General features: G+C 48.2%; 3 protein-coding genes across 3 annotated transcripts in view; 2 read left to right on the top strand and 1 right to left on the bottom strand.

Annotated features, from left to right (window-relative positions):
• LOC149441832 (gastrula zinc finger protein XlCGF66.1-like) overlaps positions 1–26,573 on the top strand; it is a 429,912-nt gene that overhangs the window by 302,472 nt on the left and 100,867 nt on the right. The window lies entirely within an intron of this gene.
• The window catches only part of LOC149441836 (uncharacterized), a 201,702-nt gene that overhangs the window by 117,863 nt on the left and 57,266 nt on the right, over positions 1–26,573 (top strand). The gene's annotated exons all lie outside the window — the stretch shown is intronic.
• On the bottom strand, positions 5,068–6,707 carry LOC149441838 (uncharacterized). Its single transcript, XM_089656806.1, has one exon. The coding sequence runs from the start codon at positions 6,695–6,697 to the stop codon at positions 5,318–5,320; it is 1,380 nt and encodes a 459-aa protein (XP_089512932.1). The 5' UTR covers positions 6,698–6,707; the 3' UTR covers positions 5,068–5,317.

Here is a 26,573-nt window from a genome sequence, read left to right as displayed (position 1 = left end):
CACTGTGTTCATTCAGAAAGGGGCTGGTAAACATGATATGCCAACCCCCCACTCTCCATCCTGAACACCACACTGATCTCCAACCCTAGCAGCAGCCAGTGTGGGGGGCAGGAGGGGAAGTCAGACAGCAGCACTGCAGAGGGGGGCTGGGGTATCGGTAGGAGGTCCCAGCACAGGGAGGGAGTTTCAGTGATGGGGAAGTATTTGGACATTTTGATCTCCTTATGGCTCCCCTGCAGCAGCTGAAGCCAGTGGGAGGGGAGAGAAGAAACCAGATGCAGGGGAGCCACAGATGGAACGGTGATGGGAGGAGGGAGGACGGGTGCTGTGGGGGGATCAGTGCAGCATAGGGAGGATCAGTGCTGTGGGGGGATCCGTGCTGTGGGGGATGGGTGCTGTGGGGGATGGGTGCTGTGGGGGGATAAGTGCTGCAAGGGGATGTTAGAGCTGTGGGGAGCCATCTTAGAGGACAGGCAGAGGGGCTGTGGAGTGGAGGGAAGCTCAGCAGACCAGGCACTCATAGCAGAAGGGGGAAAGCCATGACAGTATGTTGTAGTCACCTGACCAGCTGGAGGCAGTTCTGTAGGTCAGTACAACATCAGTACATCCATGGCAGGGAAAGGGTTCAAGTGCCACCTAGGGGCCATTGTTCAGTAACAACGTTTTTTATCATCTCAATGGCACACCCCATCTTAGGGCTGGACATGTTGGGTATCTATTGACTTGGCACAACCTCATCTTTTATATATTACAAACAATTGGTAAAATAATGTATTTGTGTTCTCAAACATTACATTTAGTGTATTTTGTACTGATTGAGCGAATATCATGTGACATAAATAATCAGAACTCTCACCATTGTATTCTCCAGGGCCTCTGATGTCACAGAATAGATGTTTGGGGGTTTATCTCATCTTCAGGACCAAAATCTGCATTTTCCCATGTGTGCAAAATCATGCAGAAACAGCTCTGGCAGTGAGAGGGTTAATGTGGGCTAGATGGGATCCCTCTGCTGGGGTCACACTGTACACATTAGAGCTCCCCCTAGCTGCAGCCTGGTAATAACATTGCTGGGAGGTCTATTCACTGCTACATACTTCCCACCTTTATAGAAACATATTCTGCAGCACAGTGGCTCAGTGGTTAGCACTTCCTCCTAGCAGCTCTAGTCATTGATTTGAATCCCAACCACTTCCCTACCTGTGTGGAGTATGCATGTTCTCCCTGTGCCTGCGTGGGTTTCTTCTGGGTACTCCAGTTTCCTCCCACACTCCAAAGACATGCTGGAAGGTAATTGGCTCCTGTCTATATTGGCCCCTAGTATGTGTATGTATGAATGTGAGTTAGGACCTTGGACTGTAGGCTCCTCGGGGGCGGGGACTGATGGGTAATATGTAAATTGATGGCCCTATATAAGTAGCTGTAATCATCTAGGAGTCTGTCCATAAAACAATTGCACAGCAATACACCCGGTGAATGTGCCTGTCATTCCCTCTGTGTGAATGGGATGGGGGGAGTAGAGGGAGTAGGCTCTGTGCTGGGCGGGGTGAATGGTTTCCATGGATATAAAATGGAGAATACCACATTTGGCAATAAGATGGTTCTAGTTTCTATGATACTTAGCGCCATCTAAAGGCCAGAAAAGTATGGCATTTATTTATTGACTTTGTAAAATCATCCTTGCCCCTAGGTGGATGCTGCTCCCATCCCCCGCCGGGTCCAAGTGTGAGAACTCAGCGATCATGTGATTGCTGAACATGAGTTCTCACAGCCATTCTGAGCAGAGAGTGGTGACTGTCAGTCACCGCTCTCTGCCCTGCCCCCCCCACACTCACTGGGCTGTGGAGGGGGAGGGTGCAGCTGGTCCAGACTCTGATGTCGGGATCTTTCCCCAGCCTGGACTGGCTGAGTGACGTCAGCTGACAGTGGGCTTCGCCTGAAAATGGGTCACAGGAGATCAGAATGAACTGCACTCCTCTGATCCACAGGAGAAGTACAGACAAAAGAGCTTTGCCTGAACTTCTCCTTCAAAGAATATGTTCCTCCAACATGTCCTATTCCTGATCTGTGCCGGCTGTCCCATGTCCTGGTATGAAGACGTCTCCTCTTCTCTCTGTATTGCTTCCTTTGTGTGAGATCCCCGGTGATCCTGCCAGTCCCTCTGATTTCCTATTAAACCTGACCATACTAGGCATGACAGCTCAGTGTGGTCAGTTTTGTAGCTGTGCTGGGAGCTCAGTCTGCTCTCCTCCAATCATCAGACTTGTCCTGACACCCCCCTCCCTACACAGCCATTCACTGGGAAGACCAGTGAACAGAAGACAAGTGATCACATGAATAGTAGTAAGCAAGATGTCACTTCCTGATATCATTGCTTACTACTAGTGAAATCTGTGAATGATCACCGAGGTCACATGGTACAGGGCTATTCCCAACAGACTTGTACCATGTGAATACAGCTCTCACAGTATTTCTCAATGGCTGCAGGAATGCAGCCGGAGAGAAGGAGAAATTATTGCTTTTACAGCCTTTAAGGGTGTAAAAAAACAAAAATGTAAATTTTATTTGGAAAAATTATAATTTTTGGTTAAAAACTAATTTGTTTTTTGTTTTTTTACTAAAAAGATATCTGAATACATTTTGGCCAAGATTTATGAAGAAAGATTATTTATTTGCAAACTTTTATAAGAAAAACACTTTTTTCAAAATTTTTGGACATTTTCATTTATATAGCAAAAAGATAAAAATTCCAGCGGTGAATAAATACCATCAAAATAAAGTTTTACCAGTCTCAGAGTGCGGGAGTGTGACCTCAGAGTGCGGGAGTGTGACCTCAGGGTGCCGGAGTGTGACCTCAGAGTGCGGGAGTGTGACCTCAGGGTGCTGGAGTGTGACCTCAGGGTGCGGGAGTGTGACCTCAGAGTGCGGGAGTGTGACCTCAGAGTGCGGGAGTGTGACCTCAGAGTGCGGGAGTGTGACCTCAGTGCAGCAACTTAAAAGGTGAAACTAATATATGAGACTCATTCCATGCAAAGCAAGATAGTTCAAGCCGTGATTTGTCATCATTGTGATGATTATGACTTACAGCTCATGAAAACCCCAAATCCACAATCTCAGAAAATGAGAATATTCCATGCAATCAATAAAACACGGATTGTACATAGAACAATATCGGACCTCTGAAAAGTAGAAGCTGCATATGTACTCAGTACTTGGTTTGGGCCCCTTTTGCAGCAATTACTGCCTCAATGTGGCGTGGCATGGAAGCTATCAGCCTGTGGCACTGCTGAGGTGTTATGGAAGACCAGGATGCTTCAATAGCGGCCTTCAGCTCTTCTGCATTGTTCGGTCTCATGTCTCTCATCTTTCTCTTGGCAATGCCCCATAGATTCTCTATGGGGTTCAGGTCAGGCGAGTTTGCTGGCCAATCAAGCACAGTAATCCCACGGTCATTGAACCAGGTTTTGGTGCTTTTGACAGTGTGGGAGGTGCCAAGTCCTGCTGGAAAATGAAGTCAGTATCCCCATAAAGTTCGTCTGCGGAAGGAAGCATGAAGTGCTCCAAAATCTCCTGCTAGACGGCTGCGGTGACCCTGGACTTAATGAAGCACAGTGGGCCAACACCAGCAGATGACATGGCTCCCCAAATCAACACAGACTGTGGAAACTTCACACTGGACTTCAAGCATCTTGCAGTGTGTGCCTCTCCATTCTTCCTCCATACTCTGGGTCCTTGTGCCTCTCCATTCTTCCTCCATACTCGGGGTCCTTGTGCCTCTCCATTCTTGCTCCATACTCGGGGTCCTTGGGCCTCTCCATTCTTCCTCCATACTCGGGGCCCTTGTGCCTCTCCATTCTTCCTCCATACTCGGGGTCCTCGTGCCTCTCCATTCTTCCTCCATACTCGGGGTCCTCGTGCCTCTCCATTCTTCCTCCATACTCGGGGTCCTCGGGCCTCTCCATTCTTCCTCCATACTCGGGGTCCTCGGGCCTCTCCATTCTTCCTCCATACTCGGGGTCCTTGTGCCTCTCCATTCCTCCTCCATACTCGGGGTCCTTGGGCCTCTCCATTCTTCCTCCATACTCGGGGTCCTTGGGCCTCTCCATTCTTCCTCCATACTCGGGGTCCTTGTGCCTCTCCATTCCTCCTCCATACTCGGGGTCCTTGGGCCTCTCCATTCTTCCTCCATACTCGGGGTCCTTGTGCCTCTCCATTCTTGCTCCATACTCGGGGTCCTTGGGCCTCTCCATTCTTCCTCCATATTCGGAGTCCTTGGGCCTCTCCATTCTTCCTCCATACTCGGGGGCCTTGGGCCTCTCCATTCTTCCTCCATACTCGGGGTTCTTGGTTTCCAAATGAGATGCAAAAGTTGCTCTCATCAGAAAAGAGGACTTTGGACCACTGATCAGCAGACCAGGTCTGTTTTTCTTTAGCCCAGGTAAGACGCTTCTGACGTTGCTTGTTGTTCAGGAGCGGCTTGACAAGAGGAATATGACATTTGAAGCCCATGTCCAGGATCCGTCTGTGTGTGGGGGCTCTTGATGCACTGACTCTAGCCTCAGTCCACTCCTTGTGAAAGTCCCCAACACTTTTGAATGGTCATTTCCTGACAATCCTCTCCAGGCTGCGGTCATCCCTGCTGCTTGTGCACCTTTTTCTTCCACACTTTTCCCTTCCACATAACTTTCTATTAATGTGCTTTGATACAGCACTTTGGGAACATTCAACTTCTTCTGCAATTCCCTTTTGAGGCTTTCCCTCCTTATGGAGGGTGTCAGTGATGGTGTCAGGTCAGCAGTCTTTCCCATGATTGGGATTCCTACTGAACCAGACTGAGAGACCATTTAAAGGCTCAGGAACCCTTTGCAGGTGTTATGGCTGAATGAGCTGATTAGCGTGGGACACTTTGAGCCGAGATTATCCCACCTTTTCACAAGATTCTCATTTTCTGAGATTGTGGATTTGGGGTTTTCATGAGCTGTAAGCCATAATCATCACAATGATGACAAATCACGGCTTGAACTATCTTGCTTTGCATGTAATGAGTCTCATATATTAGTTTCACCTTTGTTGCATTACTGACATAAATGAACTTTTGCACGATATTCTAATTTTTCGAGTTTTACCTGTATCTGACGTGTATATCAAAGTGTGCTTCTTCCCCACATGAGAGCTGGGTTGTCCAGCAACATTCATCTAGAAGACATTTCCCACACTCAAGGCTCTAATACATTTCCAGGGTTGTGTGTGACCCCTGATGTACAGGAAGACAGGACTTCAGTGAGGAACATTTCCCTCATTCAAGACAGGAAAGTGATTACTCCCCTGTGTGAGATCTCTGATGTTTGGAGAGATTGGACCTCCATGAAAAACATTTCCTGCACTCAGGACAGGAATATGGCTTCTCCCCTGTGTGAGATCTCCGATGTTTGAGCAGACTGGACTTCTCTGAAAAACATTTCTCACACTCAGGACAGGAATATGGCTTCTCTCCCGTGTGAGATCTCTGATGTGTGAGCAGACTGGACTTCTGTGAAAAACATTTCCCACACTCAGGACAGGAATACGGCTTCTCCCCTGTGTGAGATCTCTGATGTGTGAGCAGACTGGACTTCTGTGAAAAACATTTCCCGCACTCAGAACAGGAATATGGCTTCTCCCCTGTGTGAGATCTCTGATGTTTGTGCAGACTGGACTTCTCTGAAAAACATTTCCCACACTCAGGACAGGAATACGGCTTCTCCCCTGTGTGAGATCTCTGATGTATGTGAAGACTGAACTTCATTGAAAAACATTTCCCGCATTCAGGACAGGAATATGGTTTCTCCCCCGTGTGAGATCTCTGATGTGTGTGCAGACTGGACATCTGTGAAAAACATTTCCCACACTCAGGACAGGAATATGACTTCTCCTTTGTGTGAGATTTCTGATGTGTGTGAAGACTGGACTTGTCTGAAAAAAATTTCCCACACTCTGGACAGGAATATAGCTTCTCCCCCATGTGAGATCTCTGATGTTTATAAAGTTGATACATCTGTGAAAAACATTTACTGCACTCAGTACAAGAATATGGCTTCTCCCCCGTGTGAGATCTTTTATGCACATTAAGATTGGATTTAGAACAGAAATACTTCCCGCACTCAGGACAGGAATATGGCTTCTCACCTGTATGAAAATGCTGATGTCTATAAAGATTGGACATCTGTGAAAAACATTTCCCGCACTCAAGACAGGAATACGGCTTCTCCCCCGTGTGAGATCTCTGATGTGTGTAAAGATGGGACTTCCTTGAAAAACATTTCCTGCACTCAGGACAGGAATACGGCTTCTCCCTTTTGTGAGATCTCTGAAGTTTGTTAAGACTGGATTTCTGTGAAAAACATTTCCCGCACTCAGGACAGGAATACGGCTTCTCCCCCGTGTGAGATCTTTCATGCGCATTAAGATTGGATTTAGAATGGAACCTCTTCCCACACTCAGTACAGGAGAAGCTCTTTGCTGTTGGAAAGCCGGCCCAGTACCGCACAGTCTGAGGTTCCTCAGTATACGAGGAATTCGATGGTCCATCTACACTGGGTGGTGCCTGATGGACATTGGAGGGAGCCGGGTTTTCTCCTGGACTAAACTGTGTGATGTCCTCATCTTCTACTTTCCAGTCTGGAGACAAAGTGAGACAATCCTCGGAGGTTTTCCTCATCTCCCGGCCATGGACTAAAATACAAAGGCAAAGAGGATTACTAGACAGGAGCTGATTGGTTCCCCCAAACCAGGACTCCGCCCACATCAGGCAGCTTGGTCTCTAAGGAGCTTACAATTCCACCCTCAAGGGAACTAGGAAATGGCTCCTCTGATCTCCTACCAGGTCATTTCTTTATTCATGGACCTTAGTCAGAGAGTGAGGAAACAACCAGAGCTGTCTTTTATAGGAGGGACAGTGATGAGGGGATTACAGGAGGGTTTACAACCACTTTAAATGTCTACACAAGACAAGTTGCAGAGATCCCACACCGCTGCCTCCCATCTCCTGAGACTGCACTCAGTGACTTGGGTCTGAGACACTACAGACATATCCCTTTACCCGGCACAGCCTGGGAGAAATGTTCTGTCAGAGATCTTACTAGACTTGGACATTGTGCAAAAGATCAAAAGAACATGCCCTACGGGCCTAGGTCTAGGATTGTCTAGGGTGAAAATGAACATTTTTCTGCCAGCTGAACTCCAGAACCTCCATAAATCCAGTCTAGATACATAAATTGTGTCTGCAGCACAGAGAAGGAAGATTATCCGAGAGAAATCCAGGAATACAGGACAGGGAACACAGCTCAGGAAAGTGACCAGGGGATTACAGGCTGATATCACCCAGTCCCCGCCCTACTCTGGACCAATCAGTGAGCAGTATGGGTGGAGGAATGGATTTAGTGTTCATGACCCACCTGTGCTGATCTCTGTAGGAGTGTCCTCCTCTATAAATGTCCCCGTTATTCCATCCTCCTCCATAGACTGCTGATCATCCCTCACATACGCCTCTTCTTCTTCTGCTTTCACCTCAAATTCTATATCGATTGGATCTCCACTCTAAATCATGAAAATTCGAAATTTCTCATAATATATAAATATAAGCTAACATGAAAAATCCACATATTATCTCCTCAAATCCATGTTCAAGATGTTCTGTACAACCAACCTTGTAATGAGGAGGGATGGTGTGATCTTCCTGTTTGGAATCCGGGGAATACAGAGGACGGGGACATCTCTCTGGTGGGTTCCTGGTATTAGGTGGCTCCATCATATCCTTGTGTCCTTCTGAAAACTCCTCCATCACTCCATACTCCTCATCCTCCTCTTTAACAATATTCTCATCCCCGAGGATTCCACTCTGAATGCATAACACAAATCCTTTCAATGGTAACAATGCAGATAATGTACAGATCCTAATGATACTATCAGTGATTGGATAATGTCCCAGTTTTCCCAGCTACGCTCACCTCTCCTGTCAGCAGCTCCTTCATCTTCTTGGTGACTTCTAGAATCTTCTGCATGTTGTGTCTCTCAGGGTTTAGGGAGTCACATGGAGGCACTGTGATGGTCATATGATCACCTGACTTCAGAAGAGGAAATCTCTGTATTGAGGAACCAATAGGAATATCATGTTAGACTCCCAGAATCCTCCTCACCTCTCCGGTCAGGTCTGTTTTATTAATAGAGATAAGAGTGATGTCATGTGACCTCCCAGAATCCTCCTCACCTCTCCGGTCAGGTCTGTTTTTTATTAATAGAGATAAGAGTGATGTCATGTGACCTCCCAGAGTCCTCCTCACCTCTCCGGTCAGGTCTGTGTTTTATTAATAGAGATAAGAGTGATGTCATGTGACCTCCCAGAATCCTCCTCACCTCTCCGGTCAGCAGGTAGATGATCTCCAGGGTGAGGTTTAGTATCTTCTCAGGCATGTGACTCCGGTCCTCCTCCATCCTCATTGGTGCCATCATGTGATCTATACAGGTCTCCTTGTAGACGGATAACTTTGGGAAATGAAAGTAAGAATGATTTGGATGGTATTGGTCACACAATAATAGGATGTGGATGTGAGGGGGGAATAGGAGGGTTGCTGGACATTGAAGAACTACTCCCCCCATGGGAAGACATTTAGTTTGGACTGTTTAGTGTTTACTACAGTTTTGAGGTCCGAGGACCCTTTTCTCTGTTGGGTTTGTTTGGTCTCTGAACTGGTTTTGATGAGTTTTAGATCTGCAGACAAGGAATGATAAATCTGATCCTTCCTATGACTAGTTTGCTCTGAGGCAGTGCTGTGAGGTCTGTCGGCTCATCATGCAGGGATGGTCACTTTACATCACCCGACGCCCGGGACATGTAGTTCTGGGTGCCGGGCAAGTATTGTTTTTATTCTTTATCCCTGCTGAGGGCAAGCCACAGGGCTCTCCTTTCAGGTGCCAGCCTCTGCCACCCCGTGTGTGTGATCCTCTCCTGTACCTACTATGCTTCCCCGGCTCTGCTTGCCCATTTGTGGGTGCAGTTCAGCAGGTGCCGGAGGGTAGAGGGGACAGATGTCAGGGCTCTGTCCTCAGCAGAGGTGTTAAGAGACCTGGCACCCCTGCCAATACCTTGCATGGCCGCAGAAGTTCACATTGGCTCAAATTTGGTGGCAAACGGCCTTTATAAGGAAACCCTGCACTACTCTCAGGTTCTGATTGATCTCTGGCTCCCCAGTACCTTGTTCCTGTTCCACTGTGAACTGTGATTTCCTGTTACTGACTTGGCTTGCTCCTGGACCTGTCTTCTCTGCTTAAACCCTGACCTGACCTGACCTCGGCTGGCTAACAGATATTTTCTCTTTCTCTTCTGTGTATGACTTCAGCTGGGCTAACGGATATTCTCTCTTGCTCCTCTGTGTATGACCTCGGCTATCCCATCTGACTATGTCTCTTCTGATCTCCACCCGGTACTGGATCTTGGCTTTAAACCGGCTATCCAGTAATCCTGTTCCCCGGAAGGGCTTGCATACCTCGCACAGGTGCCACCTGTCTGCAGACCTCATCTCAGTGCATCAGCTGTGCTCCTGGGTGGACCACCAACAAGCACTCCTACAGGTGACCTATGCCACTTTGGTCCTGACTCCTGCTGTCCCACTCTCAGGGGAGTCTGGAACTTAGCCATAAGGGAAGCCCTCTCTCCATTGGCGTCTCTCACCAGGTACGTGATAGTATCAACCAGCCATTATGTCTGAGGCCGAGAGAGGTGCTTCCGCATTAGAGGCCCTGTGACAACAGATGACGGTACTTACGCAAGTGGTCAAGGATCTGCAGGAGGGATATTTTCAGCTGGAGGGACATCTTCATTTACTCACTACCACTGCACCTTCTGCAGACCAGAATCCATTGCCTAGTCCTATCCCTACAGTGGCACCAGCCAGTTCGCCTTCCACTGTTACACCCACTTTGGTACTACCTAGAGTTACCATTCTGGAATGCTTGCTGGGGACCAATGTAAATTCTGAGCCTACAAGAATGCTTGTGAGTTGTATTTTGCACTGCAACCCAGGACCTTCTCACTTGAGGCAGTTAAAGTGGGATTCATCATTTCTCTCCTATCTGACGAACCTCAATCATGGGCACACAGCTTACTGGAACAAAAGGACCCAGCGCTGAACTCAGTGATCACATTCTTTGAAGCCATGGCAGCTCTTTATGATGACCCCCAGAGGACCTCTACTGCTGAATCTGCCCTTCATGCTGTACAACAAGGCCGATGGGCTGTGGAGGACTACATTGTGAAATTCCGCAAATGGTCCACCAATACCGGGTGGAATGACGCAGCCCTAAAATACCAGTTCCATCTAGGTCTGTCTGAGTCCCTCAAGGACGAATTAGCTAGGGTGGAAGCTCCCTCCTCCTTGGAGAATCTAATTCAACTCGCTACCCAATTGGATTGACAGCTACGGGAGAGATGTTCTAAACGTACCCAGACCTTTTGCCAAGGGTTCTGCCAAGGGTTCCAAGACCAGTGGATTCTGTCTCTATTTCTCTGCCTATCGGCACTCCTGAAGTAGAACCCATGCTAATTGGCCTTCTCCGACCTGCCTTAACTCCAGAGGAAAGATTACGCAGACGGCAAGGCAACCTATGCCTTTACTGCGGGGACCGCACGCCAATGCCCACACACAGTGCAATTGCATACAGATTGGCAATGAACTTAAACCGAGCATATATAGACACTGTAATACAATAATCTCTCTGGAGATATGAGCCCGAGCTTAAGTACCCAGAAGTCACTTATTAATTTTATGATTTAATATCCCAAAAGTGGGCAGTGCATAAAATATGTACAAAGTATAAAATGTTTCAGATAATACATAACATACAAAAAGACACACAATTGGCTATTCACTATAACATTAAAGGGAATAAAAACAGAAATAAAACTTCTACCAACAATTATCCTGTGAATGGAGCAAGTCAGAGAAAGTCTGCGATTCACCAGTCAAATAGAACCGGCTCCGTGCGAGTCACCCCATCCATATCTCAGGGTCCTCAATTTATTGAAATATGGATGTAGGCTGGACATTAGCCCTTGGCCAATCAACCTTGGGGGGTGTTCCTGTACCAGCCCACAGGACATTCTGGGTACTGAAGTGTCTAAAGTCGATTGGACCAGGAATGGTTTGAATCACCAAGTCAGGGATAGAATTTCCAACACCAGCGCATCAATCCGATCGTGACAGTACCAATCTGTTCAGCTGTTGCAATCAGGCACCATATAACTGTTTTCTGTGTTTCTCTGGGATTCTACAGAGGCTGCAAATACAGTTTTACATGTAGATGTAGCTTACAGTGTGTCCAATCAGAAGGAAGTATTTTCATCTCTCTGCAACTAATACTGAATCTTTTATGAGAGATGAAATATATTCCTCTGATCTGTGGATATAAATCACAGCTAGCAGACAAAGCGGAGCCCTCTCCTGGTCTCCTGCTTTTTCCCAAAGCCGAAATGGCTGGAGCTCTTCTTTTAGATTTCAAGAAGGTGGCAATCTCTGGCTACATAGGTGACAACGTTTTATTGACATCTAGGTGTCACCTCTAGCCTTTGAGCTGCTCTGTCCTTTTAGATGCTAATTGGTGAACATATGTCTCTGACTGAATACTGAACACTTATCTTTAATAACATGGACTGAAACTAAATTTACAATGACATATTTCTACTGATCACATCTCAACTACTTGAATCTTACATTTATGTCATGGGGCCATGGGCCATTTCTTACGCAACTGCCCAGTGCGACCAAGTAAGTCCAGCCAGCCTCATCCTTCATATCTCCAGTTATCCAGAACCTTAACCACCCATGTCATTCTACCCATGTCATTACAGGTGGCTGGAAAGGAAGTCAAGTTGCAGGCAATCATTGATTCGGGAGCTTGTAGTTGTTTCTTGGACATCCACCTTGCCCAGAAACTAGGTATTCCTCTTTGTCCTAAAACACAAAGGCTTGATGTACTCCTAGCAGATGGCACCGCTCCTAGCTCAGGACCCATTACCCAAGAAACCATTCCCATCCTAGCCACAACTGACTCTGTCCATCAGGAATTCATCCATTTCAACGTCCTGAGATCTCTCATGTTTCCAGCCATCCTAGAAATACCTTGGTTGCAAGCTCACAATCCTTAAATCAACTGGCTCAAGAAAGAAGTCACCTCCACATCAAATTACTGCCTTCAGCACTGCGGCACTCCCACACCCACCAATTTCCCTGTGTACCTCTCAGTTCAGCCTACATCAGATGCCAGTCAATCTGTTCCCCCTGCCTACCACCATTTCCTTGATGTATTTGATAAAGGGAAAGCTGACACTTTACCATCTCATCGATCACATGATTGCCCTATTGAGCTGCTTCCAGGGGCAGAAATACCCTTTGGGCAAAGCCTCCCACTATCCGAAATAGCACTGAAAGCTCTCCAGCAATATATTGACGAGAACCTTGCCAAAGGATTCATCCGTCCCTCTTCCTCACCTGCCAGGCAGGTATTTTTTTCATTGAAAAAAAGGATCAGTCTCTCCGTCCCTGTACCGATTATAGGGAACTCAACAAGATCACCATTAAAAATTGGTACCCACTCCCTCTTGTTCCTGAGTCATTTCAGAGATTTTGGACAGCCCGAGTGTTCAGCAAGCTAGATTTATGAGGAGCCTACAATTTAGTTCAGATTAGGGAGGGCGATGGGTGGAAGACCAGTTTCAGAACACGCTTTTGGCACTTTGAGTACCTAGTGATGCCGTTTGGATTGTGCAACACCCCTGCGACATTCCAACACTTTGTGGATGATATCTGCAGGGAATATCTCAGTCTCTTCTTGATCGTCTACCTGGACGATATCCTGATTTTCTCCAACTCATTGGAACTCCACTGAGACCATGTTAAAAGGGTACTGACTACACTAAGGATGCATGGTCTGTATGCTAAGGCAGGAAAGTGCGAATTCGAGAAGCAGTCCATCCAGGTCCTTGGGCTCATAATCTCTACTGAAGGAATCTCTATGGATCCTCAGAAAATCTAAGCCATATTGGATTGGCTTGCACCTAGTGACAAAAAAGCGGTCCAAAGATTTGTGGGCTTTGCCAACATTTATCGGAAGTTCATCAAGGGCTTCTCAACCATTATAGCCACCATTACCCAACTCACTTGCCAGCATGCATGTTTTCTCTGGAGCCAGGAAGCACAGACAGCCTTTGAGCAGTTAAAAAAGCAGTTCACTTCTGCTCCTGTATTACAACACCCAGAGCCAACACTTCCCTTCATCCTGGAGGTGGACACATAGGAGGTGGCTACAGGAGCCAAGGCCCAAAAGCTCTGCTCGATCCGGTAGCTTTTTGCTCTAAGAAACTAAGCCAAGCTGAAAGGCACTACGACGTAGGCAACAGGGAACATTTGGCGATCAAAATGGCATTCAAAGAATAGAGGTACCTTTTGGAAGGAGCTAATCACCCAATCATGATCTTCACAAATCATAATTATCTAGAATATTTAAGATCTGCCAAGCGCCTAAGATTACGGCAAGCTAGATGGACCCTATATTTCTCCAGGTTCAATTTTCACATCACCTACTGCCAAGGATCCAAGAATGGGAAAGCAGATGCTCTATCACGTATGTTCCTGGATTCAGTTGAAACTTTGCCTCCTGATACCATCCTGTCAGCCAAAAATGTTTTGTTGATCCAGTCCAGTCTGAAGCTTTTGATTGAACAGGCATCTGCATGGTGCGCCGAACCTGAGCAGAACTCGTTAAGAAGGCAGGACGGCTTTCTGTGGTACCAGGATAAGATCTTTGCACCCCATGAGGTAAGATCCCAAGTTTTCAAGACATTCCATGACCATCAACTGGCTGGTCACTTTGGAGCCCAAAAAAGAATGGATATGGTCCAGCAATTGTTTTGGTGGCCCAACTTAAGTCAGCACTGCAGAACTTATGTAAAATCCTGCACAGTATGTCTACGTAGCAAGGGAGACAAAGCCAAGGCATGGGGGTTGCTGAGGCTCCTATCCATTCCTAATCGTCCCTGGGAAACTATCGCAATGGACTTTATTGTACACTTGCCATCTTCTGAGGGGTTTACTACCATCCTAGTAGTGATATATTGGCTATCCAAGATGGCCCACTTTCTGCCAATGATAGGAACTCCGTTGGCGCCTGAGGCGGCACATATCTTTATTAAGGAAATCGTTAAGCTACACGAACTGCCCAGCAATATCGTGTCTGACCGAGGGGTTAAATTTACCTCCAGGTTCTGGAGAGCCTTATGTAAAACCCTGAAAGTGGAACTCTGCCTATCATCGGCCTACCACCCTCAAAGTAATGGGCAAACTGAACAAACTAACCAAACGTTGGAACAATATCTACGATGTTTCTCCGCCTTTTCCCAGGATGACTGGACATCTCTACTCCCATTAGCAGAATTTGCATACAATAATTCCGTCCATTCCGCTACGAATCAGTCGCAATTTTGGGCCAATTACGGGTTCCAGCCTTCTTGCCTGCCGGATACCATACTCAAAACCTCGGTACCTGCAGTTCAGGACAGAATCAGCAGGATACAGGACAACTATTGAGCTCTCCAGGAATCCATACAAAGATTGCAAACTGACTACAAAAGATACTATGACAAGAAACGGAGGGGAAATCCTTTTCTGAAGGTTGGAGACTAGGATTGGTTATCAACAGCCAACCTAAAACTTCCTTGCCCATCGTGGAAGTTAAGACCAAGATACATTGGGCCCTTTCAGATCAAACGAGTAATCAATCCAGTGGCATATGAGTTATCTCTTCCCGAACCATATGGGATTCACCCAGTCTTCCATGTTTTTCTGCTCAAGCCGGCAGTTCATGATCCATTTCTGGGAAGAGTGGAACCTCCTGCACCGCCAATAACAGTTGGGGAGGATGCAGAATACGAGATAGAATCAATCCTGGACTGCAAGAAGTGAGGAAGGCAGATCCGGTACTTGATCAAATGGAAGGGGTAACTCCTGAAGAAGGCTCCTGGGAACCAAAGACAACATACATGCCCCAAGACTTCTCCAGGAGTTCTACTCCAAATATCCAGACAAGATGGCCCAAGTAGGCATCCGGAGGCTGCCCTTTAGGGGGGGCACTGTCAGGGCTCTGTCCTTGGCAGAGGTGTTAGGTGACCTGACACCCCTGCCAGTACCTTGCATGGCCGCAGAAGTTCACATCATCTCAAATTTGGCAGCAAACAGACTTTATAAGGAAGCCCTGCACTACTCTCTGGCTCCCCAGTATCTTGTTCCTGTACTACTGTGATCTGTGATTTCCTGTTGCCGACTCGGCTTGCTCCTAGACCTGTCTTCTCTGCTTAAACCCTGACCTGACCTCAGCTTGGCTAATGGATATTCTCTCTTGCTCCTCTGTGTATGACCTCGGCTATCCCATCTGACTACGTCTGTTCTGATCTCCACCTGGTACCGGACCTTGGCTTTGAACCGGCTATCCAGTAATCCTCTGTTCCCCTGAAGGGCTTCCAAACCTCACACAGGTGCCACCTGTCTGCATCTCAGTGCATCAGCTGTGCTCCTGAGTGGACCACCAACAAGCACTCCTACAGGCAACCTGTGCCACTTTGGTCCTGACTCCTGCTGCCCCACTCTCAGGGGAGTCTGGAACTTAGCAAGGGAAGCCCTCTCTCCATTGGCCTCTTACACCAGGTAAGTAGCAACGGAGGAGAGCGGACATGTTCACTCCCTTCTTGTCCTGACCCAGAAGTGACGTTATGACAGATTTCCCGACCATCGAGGCCGGCAAAGAATGTAATGCGGTGTGATGTGCTCTACATTACATCCAATGGAGTACAGGGGAGACATTGGGGGTCTTTTAGACCCTGGATGTCTCAATAAAGAGAACCTGTCATCAAAAGTCATCTCATAGAGGACTTTGTCCCCTTAAGTAAAAATGTTTTTTAATTGTAAAGAATGAAAGTTACACCTAAGTACATAACTCCTACCCCCCACATATATGAACGCCCAAACGTAAGAGCACACGCTGGAGCGCCTACACGTGATAACATTGATTGTGATACACGTTACATATCACCGGTCACACCAGAATGAGAGGATAATTCTAGGAGCAGACCTCCTCCGTACTCTATACTGATGACCTAGAAGGGGCTATAAATGTGTCACCTATAGATAATACCGGGGACTAAAGGTTGTCACCATTTCAGCACACACAACTTAAGGTTTGACATGTTGGATATCTATTTACTCGCTGCAACCTCGGCTTTTATATTTTTACACATAAATGGGTCATTTATTGCTTTTTGTGCTCTGAAATCAGCTTAAGTGTATTTTTTACTGAAATTTGGCATTTCCTAGACTTTGTGATAATATTTTGTGACATAACAAATTGGAACTGCCGCTATTTTATTCTCTAAAGTCTCTACTTTCAGAAAATCAATATTTTGGGGGTTTTGTGTCATCTTTAGGGCTAAAATGATTTTTTAAATGTTTGCAAAAACGGCTCTGGGAGTGAAAGGGAGAAAGGATAAGCCGGACACTCCCCTTTCCTGAGGAGCAGCCAATCGGTTCCCATTACACTGCAAGGTCTCTCCCCTCCCTGCTAGTCCCCGGGTGCAGTGCTGGAGACAGGTGGGGGAGGGGAGGAGGAGATAAACAGCGCAATGTTACACATATTAAATGTTTTAGTCGCTATAAAGCTCCTTTCATTCTTTAACCCCCCCGGACATTCCTAAAAGCACCTCAGATTTATATACATTTTCTGTTACAAAGGAATGTTTCCTTCCTCCTGAGCAGCAATGTAAGGGGCTCTATGCTCCATACTCCTGACCCCGGCACTCCATCATTGTGTTGGCTGCATAGTGTAATGATTGCCCATTGGCTGCCTGTGTAGTGTCATCATTGCCCTTTGTAGGCCATGTATGGTCAGGATTAGAGATGAGCGAATCGAAGTATCCGAAGTGGAATTCGAGTCGAATATCGGAAAAATTTCGATTCGTGCCGAATCCGAAAAACAGCCTAATTCGGACGCGCGAATCGAAATTTTTCCGAAAATGGCGGCTGACATGTGCGGCGACGGAGCGGGGATGTCGGGGAAGGCGCGCAGACAAGGCGCGCTGCCCCATAATGCATTCCTCAACGACATGTGATCGCATCAGCCAATCAGCAGCCAGCCAGCCAGCACTGTGTAATGGTCGAGGTATATATAGCGGCCATTTTGGAAATCTTCATTTGCCTGCAGTCATTGAACAGAGGCAGACCGCTCTGTACTAGGGACAGGGACAGAGTTAGGGCCACAGAAACGAGAATTGGGGACAGAGAGAAGTTACTTAGGGACAGAGAACCATTACTCAGGGACACAGACTTGTTAATGAGGGCCACAGAATCGTTATTTAGGGACAAAGAAACGCTAGTTAGGGCCACAGAATTCATACTCAGGGACAGACAGAATTGTTACTCAGTGCCAGAGAATTGTTACTTAGGGCCACAGAAACGTTATTAGGGCCACAGAATTTTTACTCAGGGACAGACAGAATTGTTACTGAGTGCCAGAGAATTGTTACTCAGGGACAGACAGAATTGTTACTGAGTGCCAGAGAATTCTTACTCAGGGCCACAGAATTCATTCTCAGGGACAGACAGAATTGTTACTCAGGGACAGACAGAATTGTTACTGAGTGCCAGAGAATTGTTACTCAGGGACAGACAGAATTGTTACTGAGTGCCAGAGAATTGTTACTCAGGGACAGACAGAATTGTTACTGAGTGCCAGAGAATTGTTACTCAGGGACAGACAGAATTGTTACTGAGTGCCAGAGAATTGTTACTCTCACAGACACAAAATTGTTACTTGCACAGACACAGAATTGTTACTTGCACAGACACACAATTGTTACTCAGGGCCACAGAATTCATACTCAGGGACAGACAGAATTGTTACTGAGTGCCAGAGAATTCTTACTCAGGGCCACAGAATTCATACTCAGGGACAGACAGAATTGTTACTCAGGGACAGACAGAATTGTTACTGAGTGCCAGAGAATTGTTACTCAGGGACAGACAGAATTGTTACTGAGTGCCAGAGAATTCTTACTCAGGGACAGACAGAATTGTTACTGAGTGCCAGAGAATTGTTACTCTCACAGACACAAAATTGTTACTTGCACAGACACAGAATTGTTACTCGCACAGAGACAGAATTGTTACTCAGGGCCACAGAATTCATACTCAGGGACAGACAGAATTGTTACTGAGTGCCAGAGAATTGTTACTCAGGGACAGACAGAATTGTTACTGAGTGCCAGAGAATTGTTACTCTCACAGACACAAAATTGTTACTTGCACAGACACAGAATTGTTACTTGCACAGACACACAATTGTTACTCAGGGCCACAGAATTCATACTCAGGGACAGACAGAATTGTTACTGAGTGCCAGAGAATTCTTACTCAGGGCCACAGAATTCATACTCAGGGACAGACAGAATTGTTACTCAGGGACAGACAGAATTGTTACTGAGTGCCAGAGAATTGTTACTCAGGGACAGACAGAATTGTTACTGAGTGCCAGAGAATTGTTACTCTCACAGACACAAAATTGTTACTTGCACAGACACAGAATTGTTACTTGCACAGACACACAATTGTTACTCAGGGCCACAGAATTCATACTCAGGGACAGACAGAATTGTTACTGAGTGCCAGAGAATTGTTACTCAGGGACAGACAGAATTGTTACTGAGTGCCAGAGAATTCTTACTCAGGGCCACAGAATTCATTCTCAGGGACAGACAGAATTGTTACTCAGGGACAGACAGAATTGTTACTGAGTGCCAGAGAATTGTTACTCAGGGACAGACAGAATTGTTACTGAGTGCCAGAGAATTGTTACTCAGGGACAGACAGAATTGTTACTGAGTGCCAGAGAATTGTTACTCAGGGACAGACAGAATTGTTACTGAGTGCCAGAGAATTGTTACTCTCACAGACACAAAATTGTTACTTGCACAGACACAGAATTGTTACTTGCACAGACACACAATTGTTACTCAGGGCCACAGAATTCATACTCAGGGACAGACAGAATTGTTACTGAGTGCCAGAGAATTCTTACTCAGGGCCACAGAATTCATACTCAGGGACAGACAGAATTGTTACTCAGGGACAGACAGAATTGTTACTGAGTGCCAGAGAATTGTTACTCAGGGACAGACAGAATTGTTACTGAGTGCCAGAGAATTCTTACTCAGGGACAGACAGAATTGTTACTGAGTGCCAGAGAATTGTTACTCTCACAGACACAAAATTGTTACTTGCACAGACACAGAATTGTTACTCGCACAGAGACAGAATTGTTACTCGCACAGAGACAGAATTGTTACTCAGGGCCACAGAATTCATACTCAGGGACAGACAGAATTGTTACTGAGTGCCAGAGAATTGTTACTCAGGGACAGACAGAATTGTTACTGAGTGCCAGAGAATTGTTACTCTCACAGACACAAAATTGTTACTTGCACAGACACAGAATTGTTACTTGCACAGACACACAATTGTTACTCAGGGCCACAGAATTCATACTCAGGGACAGACAGAATTGTTACTGAGTGCCAGAGAATTCTTACTCAGGGCCACAGAATTCATACTCAGGGACAGACAGAATTGTTACTCAGGGACAGACAGAATTGTTACTGAGTGCCAGAGAATTGTTACTCAGGGACAGACAGAATTGTTACTGAGTGCCAGAGAATTGTTACTCTCACAGACACAAAATTGTTACTTGCACAGACACAGAATTGTTACTTGCACAGACACACAATTGTTACTCAGGGCCACAGAATTCATACTCAGGGACAGACAGAATTGTTACTGAGTGCCAGAGAATTGTTACTCAGGGACAGACAGAATTGTTACTGAGTGCCAGAGAATTGTTACTCTCACAGACACAAAATTGTTACTTGCACAGACACAGAATTGTTACTCGCACAGAGACAGAATTGTTACTCAGGGCCACAGAATTCATACTCAGGGACAGACAGAATTGTTACTGAGTGCCAGAGAATTGTTACTCAGGGAAGACAGAATTGTTACTGAGTGCCAGAGAATTGTTACTCAGGGACAGACAGAATTGTTACTGAGTGCCAGGGAATTGTTACTCTCACAGACACAAAATTGTTACTTGCACAGACACAGAATTGTTACTCGCACAGAGACAGAATTGTTACTCAGGGCCACAGAATTCATACTCAGGGACAGACAGAATTGTTACTGAGTGCCAGAGAATTGTTACTCAGGGACAGACAGAATTGTTACTGAGTGCCAGAGAATTGTTACTCTCACAGACACAAAATTGTTACTTGCACAGACACAGAATTGTTACTTGCACAGACACACAATTGTTACTGAGTGCCAGAGAATTGTTACTCAGGGACAGACAGAATTGTTACTGAGTGCCAGAGAATTGTTACTCAGGGACAGTCAGAATTGTTACTGAGTGCCAGAGAATTGTTACTCAGGGACAGACAGAATTGTTACTGAGTGCCAGAGAATTGTTACTCGCACAGACACAAAATTGTTACTTGCACAGACACAAAATTGTTACTTGCACAGACACAGAATTGTTACTCGCGCAGACACAGAATTGTTACTCAGGGCCACAGAATTCATACTCAGGGACAGACAGAATTGTTACTGAGTGCCAGAGAATTGTTACTCAGGGACAGACAGAATTGTTACTGAGTGCCAGAGAATTGTTACTCAGGGACAGACAGAATTGTTACTGAGTGCCAGAGAATTGTTACTCAGGGACAGACAGAATTGTTACTGAGTGCCAGAGAATTGTTACTCGCACAGACACAAAATTGTTACTTGCACAGACACAGAATTGTTACTCGCACAGACACAGAATTGTTACTCGCACAGACACAGAATTGTTACTCAGGGCCACAGAATTCATACTCAGGGACAGACAGAATTGTTACTGAGTGCCAGAGAATTGTTACTCAGGGACACCTAATCGTTGAATTAAATAGTATGTCAGACAACATGCAGAGGAGTGGCAGAGGAGGCAATGTTTTAGGAGCGAGCAGACGTGGCAGCAGAGGAAGGGGTCGAGGCAGCAGTATTCGCAGCCAGAGGCCAGTGCTCCCGGTGTCATCCAGCGGTCGTGTCTCCACCGACAACCCTGCCGTCATTGATTGGTTGGCTCGGTCGTCTTCCTCTTCCCAGGTCACCTCTGACACCTACAGCCAACGGTCGGTGGGTACGTCAGACACAACCGTTAGTTGGCATGGCCCGGGACCAAGCCCACTGAAATCACGTGTCCTCTACCTGCCCCTGTCCTTTGCTGTTCCCTCACCAAGCGAAGTATCGCATGCTGTGGGCTCAGCCCCACTGTACAGTGAGGAAGAGCTAACAGAGGGCGGTCAGGAACGGGGGGAGACATCGGCCTTTTCAGCAGCCAAGCGAACAAGTACTGGCGAGGAGAGTGGCTCGGTAGCCGGTCTAGAGACAGGTCTGTCTCCTGACCCAGACGCAGCCGAGGGGGCTAGTAGTGAGGCGGAGACCCTACTTGATGATGAGGAGGTTGATCGCACTTGGCAGCCTCGTCGTCATCAGGCAATTTCTTCCGCATCATCAGGAGAAGAGGGTGGCAGCTTGGCAGCGAGCAAAACAGTCGGTGGGTTGCCCAGGAGACAGCAGCAGGGTCGCATCAGTGTCAGTGGAGCCAAACGTCCACGGAGTAGAGCACCAGCTCCACTGCAGCCTACCACCACGGCCAGTAGTGGTGCCGGTGCGCACGGAGGAAGTAGCAGTCAGCCAGTGAAGAGTAGCGGGGGCAAAGTTTCCTACTCGGTGGTGTGGCAATTTTTCCTCAAGCCGCCCGAGGAAGTAAACGTAGCCGTATGTCGACTATGTGGCCAGAAATGCAAGCGTGGCCAGGGGGCCCATGTTGGGACTACAGCGTTGCGTCAGCATATGCAGCGTCACCATTCGGTGGCCTGGGAAAACCGTGATAAACATACGGCGGTTCTGCCTGCCCCAGCCCCCGCTCCATCACCCGCTCCGTTACTTGCTCCGTCACCCGACGTCGTCAATCGCCCTCTATCAGCCAGTCAAGGCTCCAACACCTCTGCTGAGGGGAGTTGTCGCTCATTGGCATCTTCCGCTCGTTCAGATGCTCCTTCTCCTGCTACTCCTCTTCTCGGATTCCGTCAACAGTCTTTCTTGGAATCCGTATCCAAGAGACAACAGTTTGCGAGCACGCACCCGACGGTGCAAAAGCTGAACGTCCTCCTGTCCAAGTTGCTGGTGCTGCAGTCCCTCCCTTTCCAACTGGTGGACTCAGCACCTTTCCGAGAAATGATGGCTTGTGCCGCGCCGCGGTGGAGAGTGCCAAGCCGTCATTTCTTTGCCCAAAAGGCAGTGCCAGCCCTGCATTCACATGTAGAAGAGATGGTGGGCCAGTCTTTGAGCATGTCGGTCTCTGCCAAAGTGCACGGCAGCGCCGACGTGTGGAGCTGTAACTACGGTCAGGGACAGTACATGTCATTTACGGCCCACTGGGTGAACGTGGTGCCGGCACAGCCGCACCAGCAACTTGGACAGGTCACGACGCTTTTGCCTCCACGTTTGCACGTCCTTGGTCCAGCAAGCATGTCCGCCTCTACCACCTCTTTTTCCGCCGTGTCCTCAGCCGCCACCCCCGTGCCAAGTCCCATTACCCGACCGGCATATCACATGTGCAGGGCGCAACGGTGTCACGCTGTGCTGCACCTGGTATGCCTTGGCGAACGTAGTCACACAGGGGAGGAACTGCTGAGTGTAATGAACAGAGAAATCGACAGATGGCTGTCTCCGCGCAAACTAAAAATCGGAACCATGTTGACTGACAACGGAAAGAACATGGTGTCTGCTCTGCGTCAAGGAAGGTTGTGCCATGCGCCATGCATGGCTCACGTGTTCAATCTGGTTGTCAAGCGGTTCCTAAAATCCACCATCCCACTGCAAGACATCCTTAAAATGTCACGTAAACTGTGCATGCATTTCAGCCATTCCTACACCGCAAAGAACACCCTCATTGAGCTGCAGCGGCAGAACGGAATTCCACAGCATCGCCTGATCTGCGACGTTGCAACAAGGTGGAATTCAACCCTACACATGTTAGACCGCCTTTACGAGCAGCGAAAGGCCATCACCGATTTCCTGATGTTACAAGCGGATAAAGGTACTCCCCTGTGTAACTTCGATGTCAGCCATTGGCAGCTCATGCGTGACACCTGCCGCTTGCTCAGGCCCTTTGAGGAGGCCACGCTATTCGTGAGTCGGCAGGACTATGGGATGAACGACGTCATTCCTCTGTTGCACGTCCTGGAACAAATGCTGTTAACAATGGCTGGTCAGGGTGCGGTAGACGTGGCGCACAGATCTCAACGCCACATGACCCCTGTGGGGGCAGGACAGGAAGAAGAGGAGGAGGTAGAGGAGGACATTTGTGCTCAGGAATTATTGAGTGAAATGGGTGGTTTTTCCACTCAGCGGACAGGAGTGGAGGAGCAGGAGCATCTGGTAGAGGAGGAGGAGGAGGAGACAGAGGACCCAGACGCACCGTGGCAGTATGCTGTGGAGATGGAGGCAGGGAGTCCCTCGCATTCCTTGGCACAAATGGCCCATAGCATGCTCGGTTGCTTGCGTAGCGACAGCCGAATAATAACCATCAGACAGAGGGATGACTTTTGGCTGTCCACCTTGTTGGACCCTCGCTACCGGTCCAAAATGGTGGCCTTTTTCACACCTGCTGAGAGGGAGGCCAAAATTACGTACTATAAAAACCACCTATGTAGTCAGTTGGTCTCTGCCTTTGTGCGCCAACGTCCATCCTCAGACACTGTGGGCCCTGTGCGCTCGCGTTCCGCTGGCATGGCAGCAGGGGAGGGGTGGGGTGGTAGGAGCAGTGGCAGCTCCACCAGCAGTGGCTGCCTCAGTCTGCAGTCGATGATGAGTAGCTTTCTTCACCAGCGCAGTGAGGAAACTACTAACCAGCCGCAGCAGCAGCAGCAGCATCAGGTGGACCTGGAGCAGGAGCTCAAACAACAGGCTTGGGCCTACTTGGACAGCACCCTGCCAACCGAGGTAGACAATCCCCTTGACTACTGGGCAACGAAACTTGACCTTTGGCCCCAACTAGCTGAATTTGCCCTTGAAAGGCTGTCATGCCCGGCCAGTAGCGTGGCATCGGAGCGCGTGTTTAGTGCGGCAGGAGGTATTGTAACTCCGCGGAGGACACGACTGTCCACCCAAAGTGTGGAGAGACTCACGTTTGTGAAAATGAATCAGGCGTGGATTAGTCTGGATTTCAAACCACCAGTTCCTGACACAACTGACTAAATCCGCCATGAATCATGCCTCAAACATGTGCCACTTTGAGGTCTCCTCACACACTGCTGGTGTGTTGAATTTTTTGACATAGGGTGCTGGCAGATTATGGGCCTCCTATAGCTGCTGCCAGGCCCCTAATCTGCCATAGGCCCCTATATACCGCTTCCTCATGCTGCTGCCAGGTCCAGAGTCTCTCATGGGTCCCTGTACGGCCTCCCATTGCTGCTGTCTCCATCGCCACACTCTGCCATGTGCCACTTTCAGGTCTCCTCACACACTGCTGGTGTGTAGAATTTTTTGACATAGGGTGCTGGCAGATTATGGGCCTCCCATAGCTGCTGCCAGGCCCCTAATCTGCCATGGGCCCCTATATACCGCCTCCTCATGCTGCTGCCAGGTCCACAGTGTCTCATGCCATGTGCCACTTTCAGGTCTCCTCACACTGCTGGTGTGTTGAATTTTTTGACATAGGGTGCTGGCAGATTATGGGCCTCCTATAGCTGCTGCCAGGCCCCTAATCTGCCATGGGCCCCTATATACCGCCTCCTCATGCTGCTGCCAAGTCCAGAGTCTCTCATGGGTCCCTGTACGGCCTCCCATTGCTGCTGTCTCCATCGCCACACTCTGCTGCCATGTGCCACTTTCAGGTCTCTTCACACTGCTGGTGTGTTAAATTTTTTGACATAGGGTGCAGGCAGATTACGGGCCTCACATAGCTGCTGCCAGGCCCCTAATCTGCCATGGGCCCCTATATACCGCCTCCTCATGCTGCTGCCAAGTCCAGAGTCTCTCATGGGTCCCTGTACGGCCTCCCATTGCTGCTGTCTCCATCGCCACACTCTGCTGCCATGTGCCACTTTCAGGTCTCTTCACACTGCTGGTGTGTTTAATTTTTTGACATAGGGTGCAGGCAGATTACGGGCCTCACATAGCTGCTGCCAGGCCCCTAATCTGCCATGGGCCCCTATATACCGCCTCCTCATGCTGCTGCCAAGTCTAGAGTCTGTCATGGGTCCCTGTACGGCCTCCCATTGCTGCTGTCTCCATCGCCACACTCTGCCATGTGCCACTTTCAGGTCTCTTCACACTGCTGGTGTGTTAAATTTTTTGACATAGGGTGCAGGCAGATTACGGGCCTCACATAGCTGCTGCCAGGCCCCTAATCTGCCATGGGCCCCTATATACCGCCTCCTCATGCTGCTGCCAAGTCTAGAGTCTCTCATGGGTCCCTGTACGGCCTCCCATTGCTGCTGTCTCCATCGCCACACTCTGCCATGTGCCACTTTCAGGTCTCTTCACACTGCTGGTGTGTTAAATTTTTTGACATAGGGTGCAGGCAGATTACGGGCCTCACATAGCTGCTGCCAGGCCCCTAATCTGCCATGGGCCCCTATATACCGCCTCCTCATGCTGCTGCCAAGTCCAGAGTCTGTCATGGTCCCTGTACGGCCTCCCATTGCTGCTGTCTCCATCGCCACACTCTGCTGCCATGTGCCACTTTCAGGTCTCTTCACACTGCTGGTGTGTTAAATTTTTTGACATAGGGTGCAGGCAGATTACGGGCCTCACATAGCTGCTGCCAGGCCCCTAATCTGCCATGGGCCCCTATATACCACCTCCTCCTGCTGCTGCCAGGTCCAGAGTCTCTCATGGGTCCCTGTACGGCCTCCCATTGCTGCTGTCTCCATCGCCACACTCTGCTGCCATGTGCCACTTTCAGGTCTCTTCACACTGCTGGTGTGTTAAATTTTTTGACATAGGGTGCTGCAAGATAACGGGCCTCACATAGCTGCTGCCAGGCCCCTAATCTGCCATGGGCCCCTATATACCGCCTCCTCATGCTGCTGCCAAGTCCAGAGTCTGTCATGGTCCCTGTACGGCCTCCCATTGCTGCTGTCTCCATCGCCACACTCTGCTGCCATGTGCCACTTTCAGGTCTCTTCACACTGCTGGTGTGTTAAATTTTTTGACATAGGGTGCAGGCAGATTACGGGCCTCACATAGCTGCTGCCAGGCCCCTAATCTGCCATGGGCCCCTATATACCACCTCCTCCTGCTGCTGCCAGGTCCAGAGTCTCTCATGGGTCCCTGTACGGCCTCCCATTGCTGCTGTCTCCATCGCCACACTCTGCTGCCATGTGCCACTTTCAGGTCTCTTCA

The sequence above is a fragment of the Staurois parvus genome, unplaced genomic scaffold, assembly GCF_062004578.1.
Source record: "Staurois parvus isolate SC_StPar_1 unplaced genomic scaffold, SC_StPar_1.0 ptg000941l, whole genome shotgun sequence".
Lineage (NCBI taxonomy): Eukaryota > Metazoa > Chordata > Amphibia > Anura > Ranidae > Staurois > Staurois parvus.
This window is presented reverse-complemented; position numbering and strand designations above follow the sequence as displayed.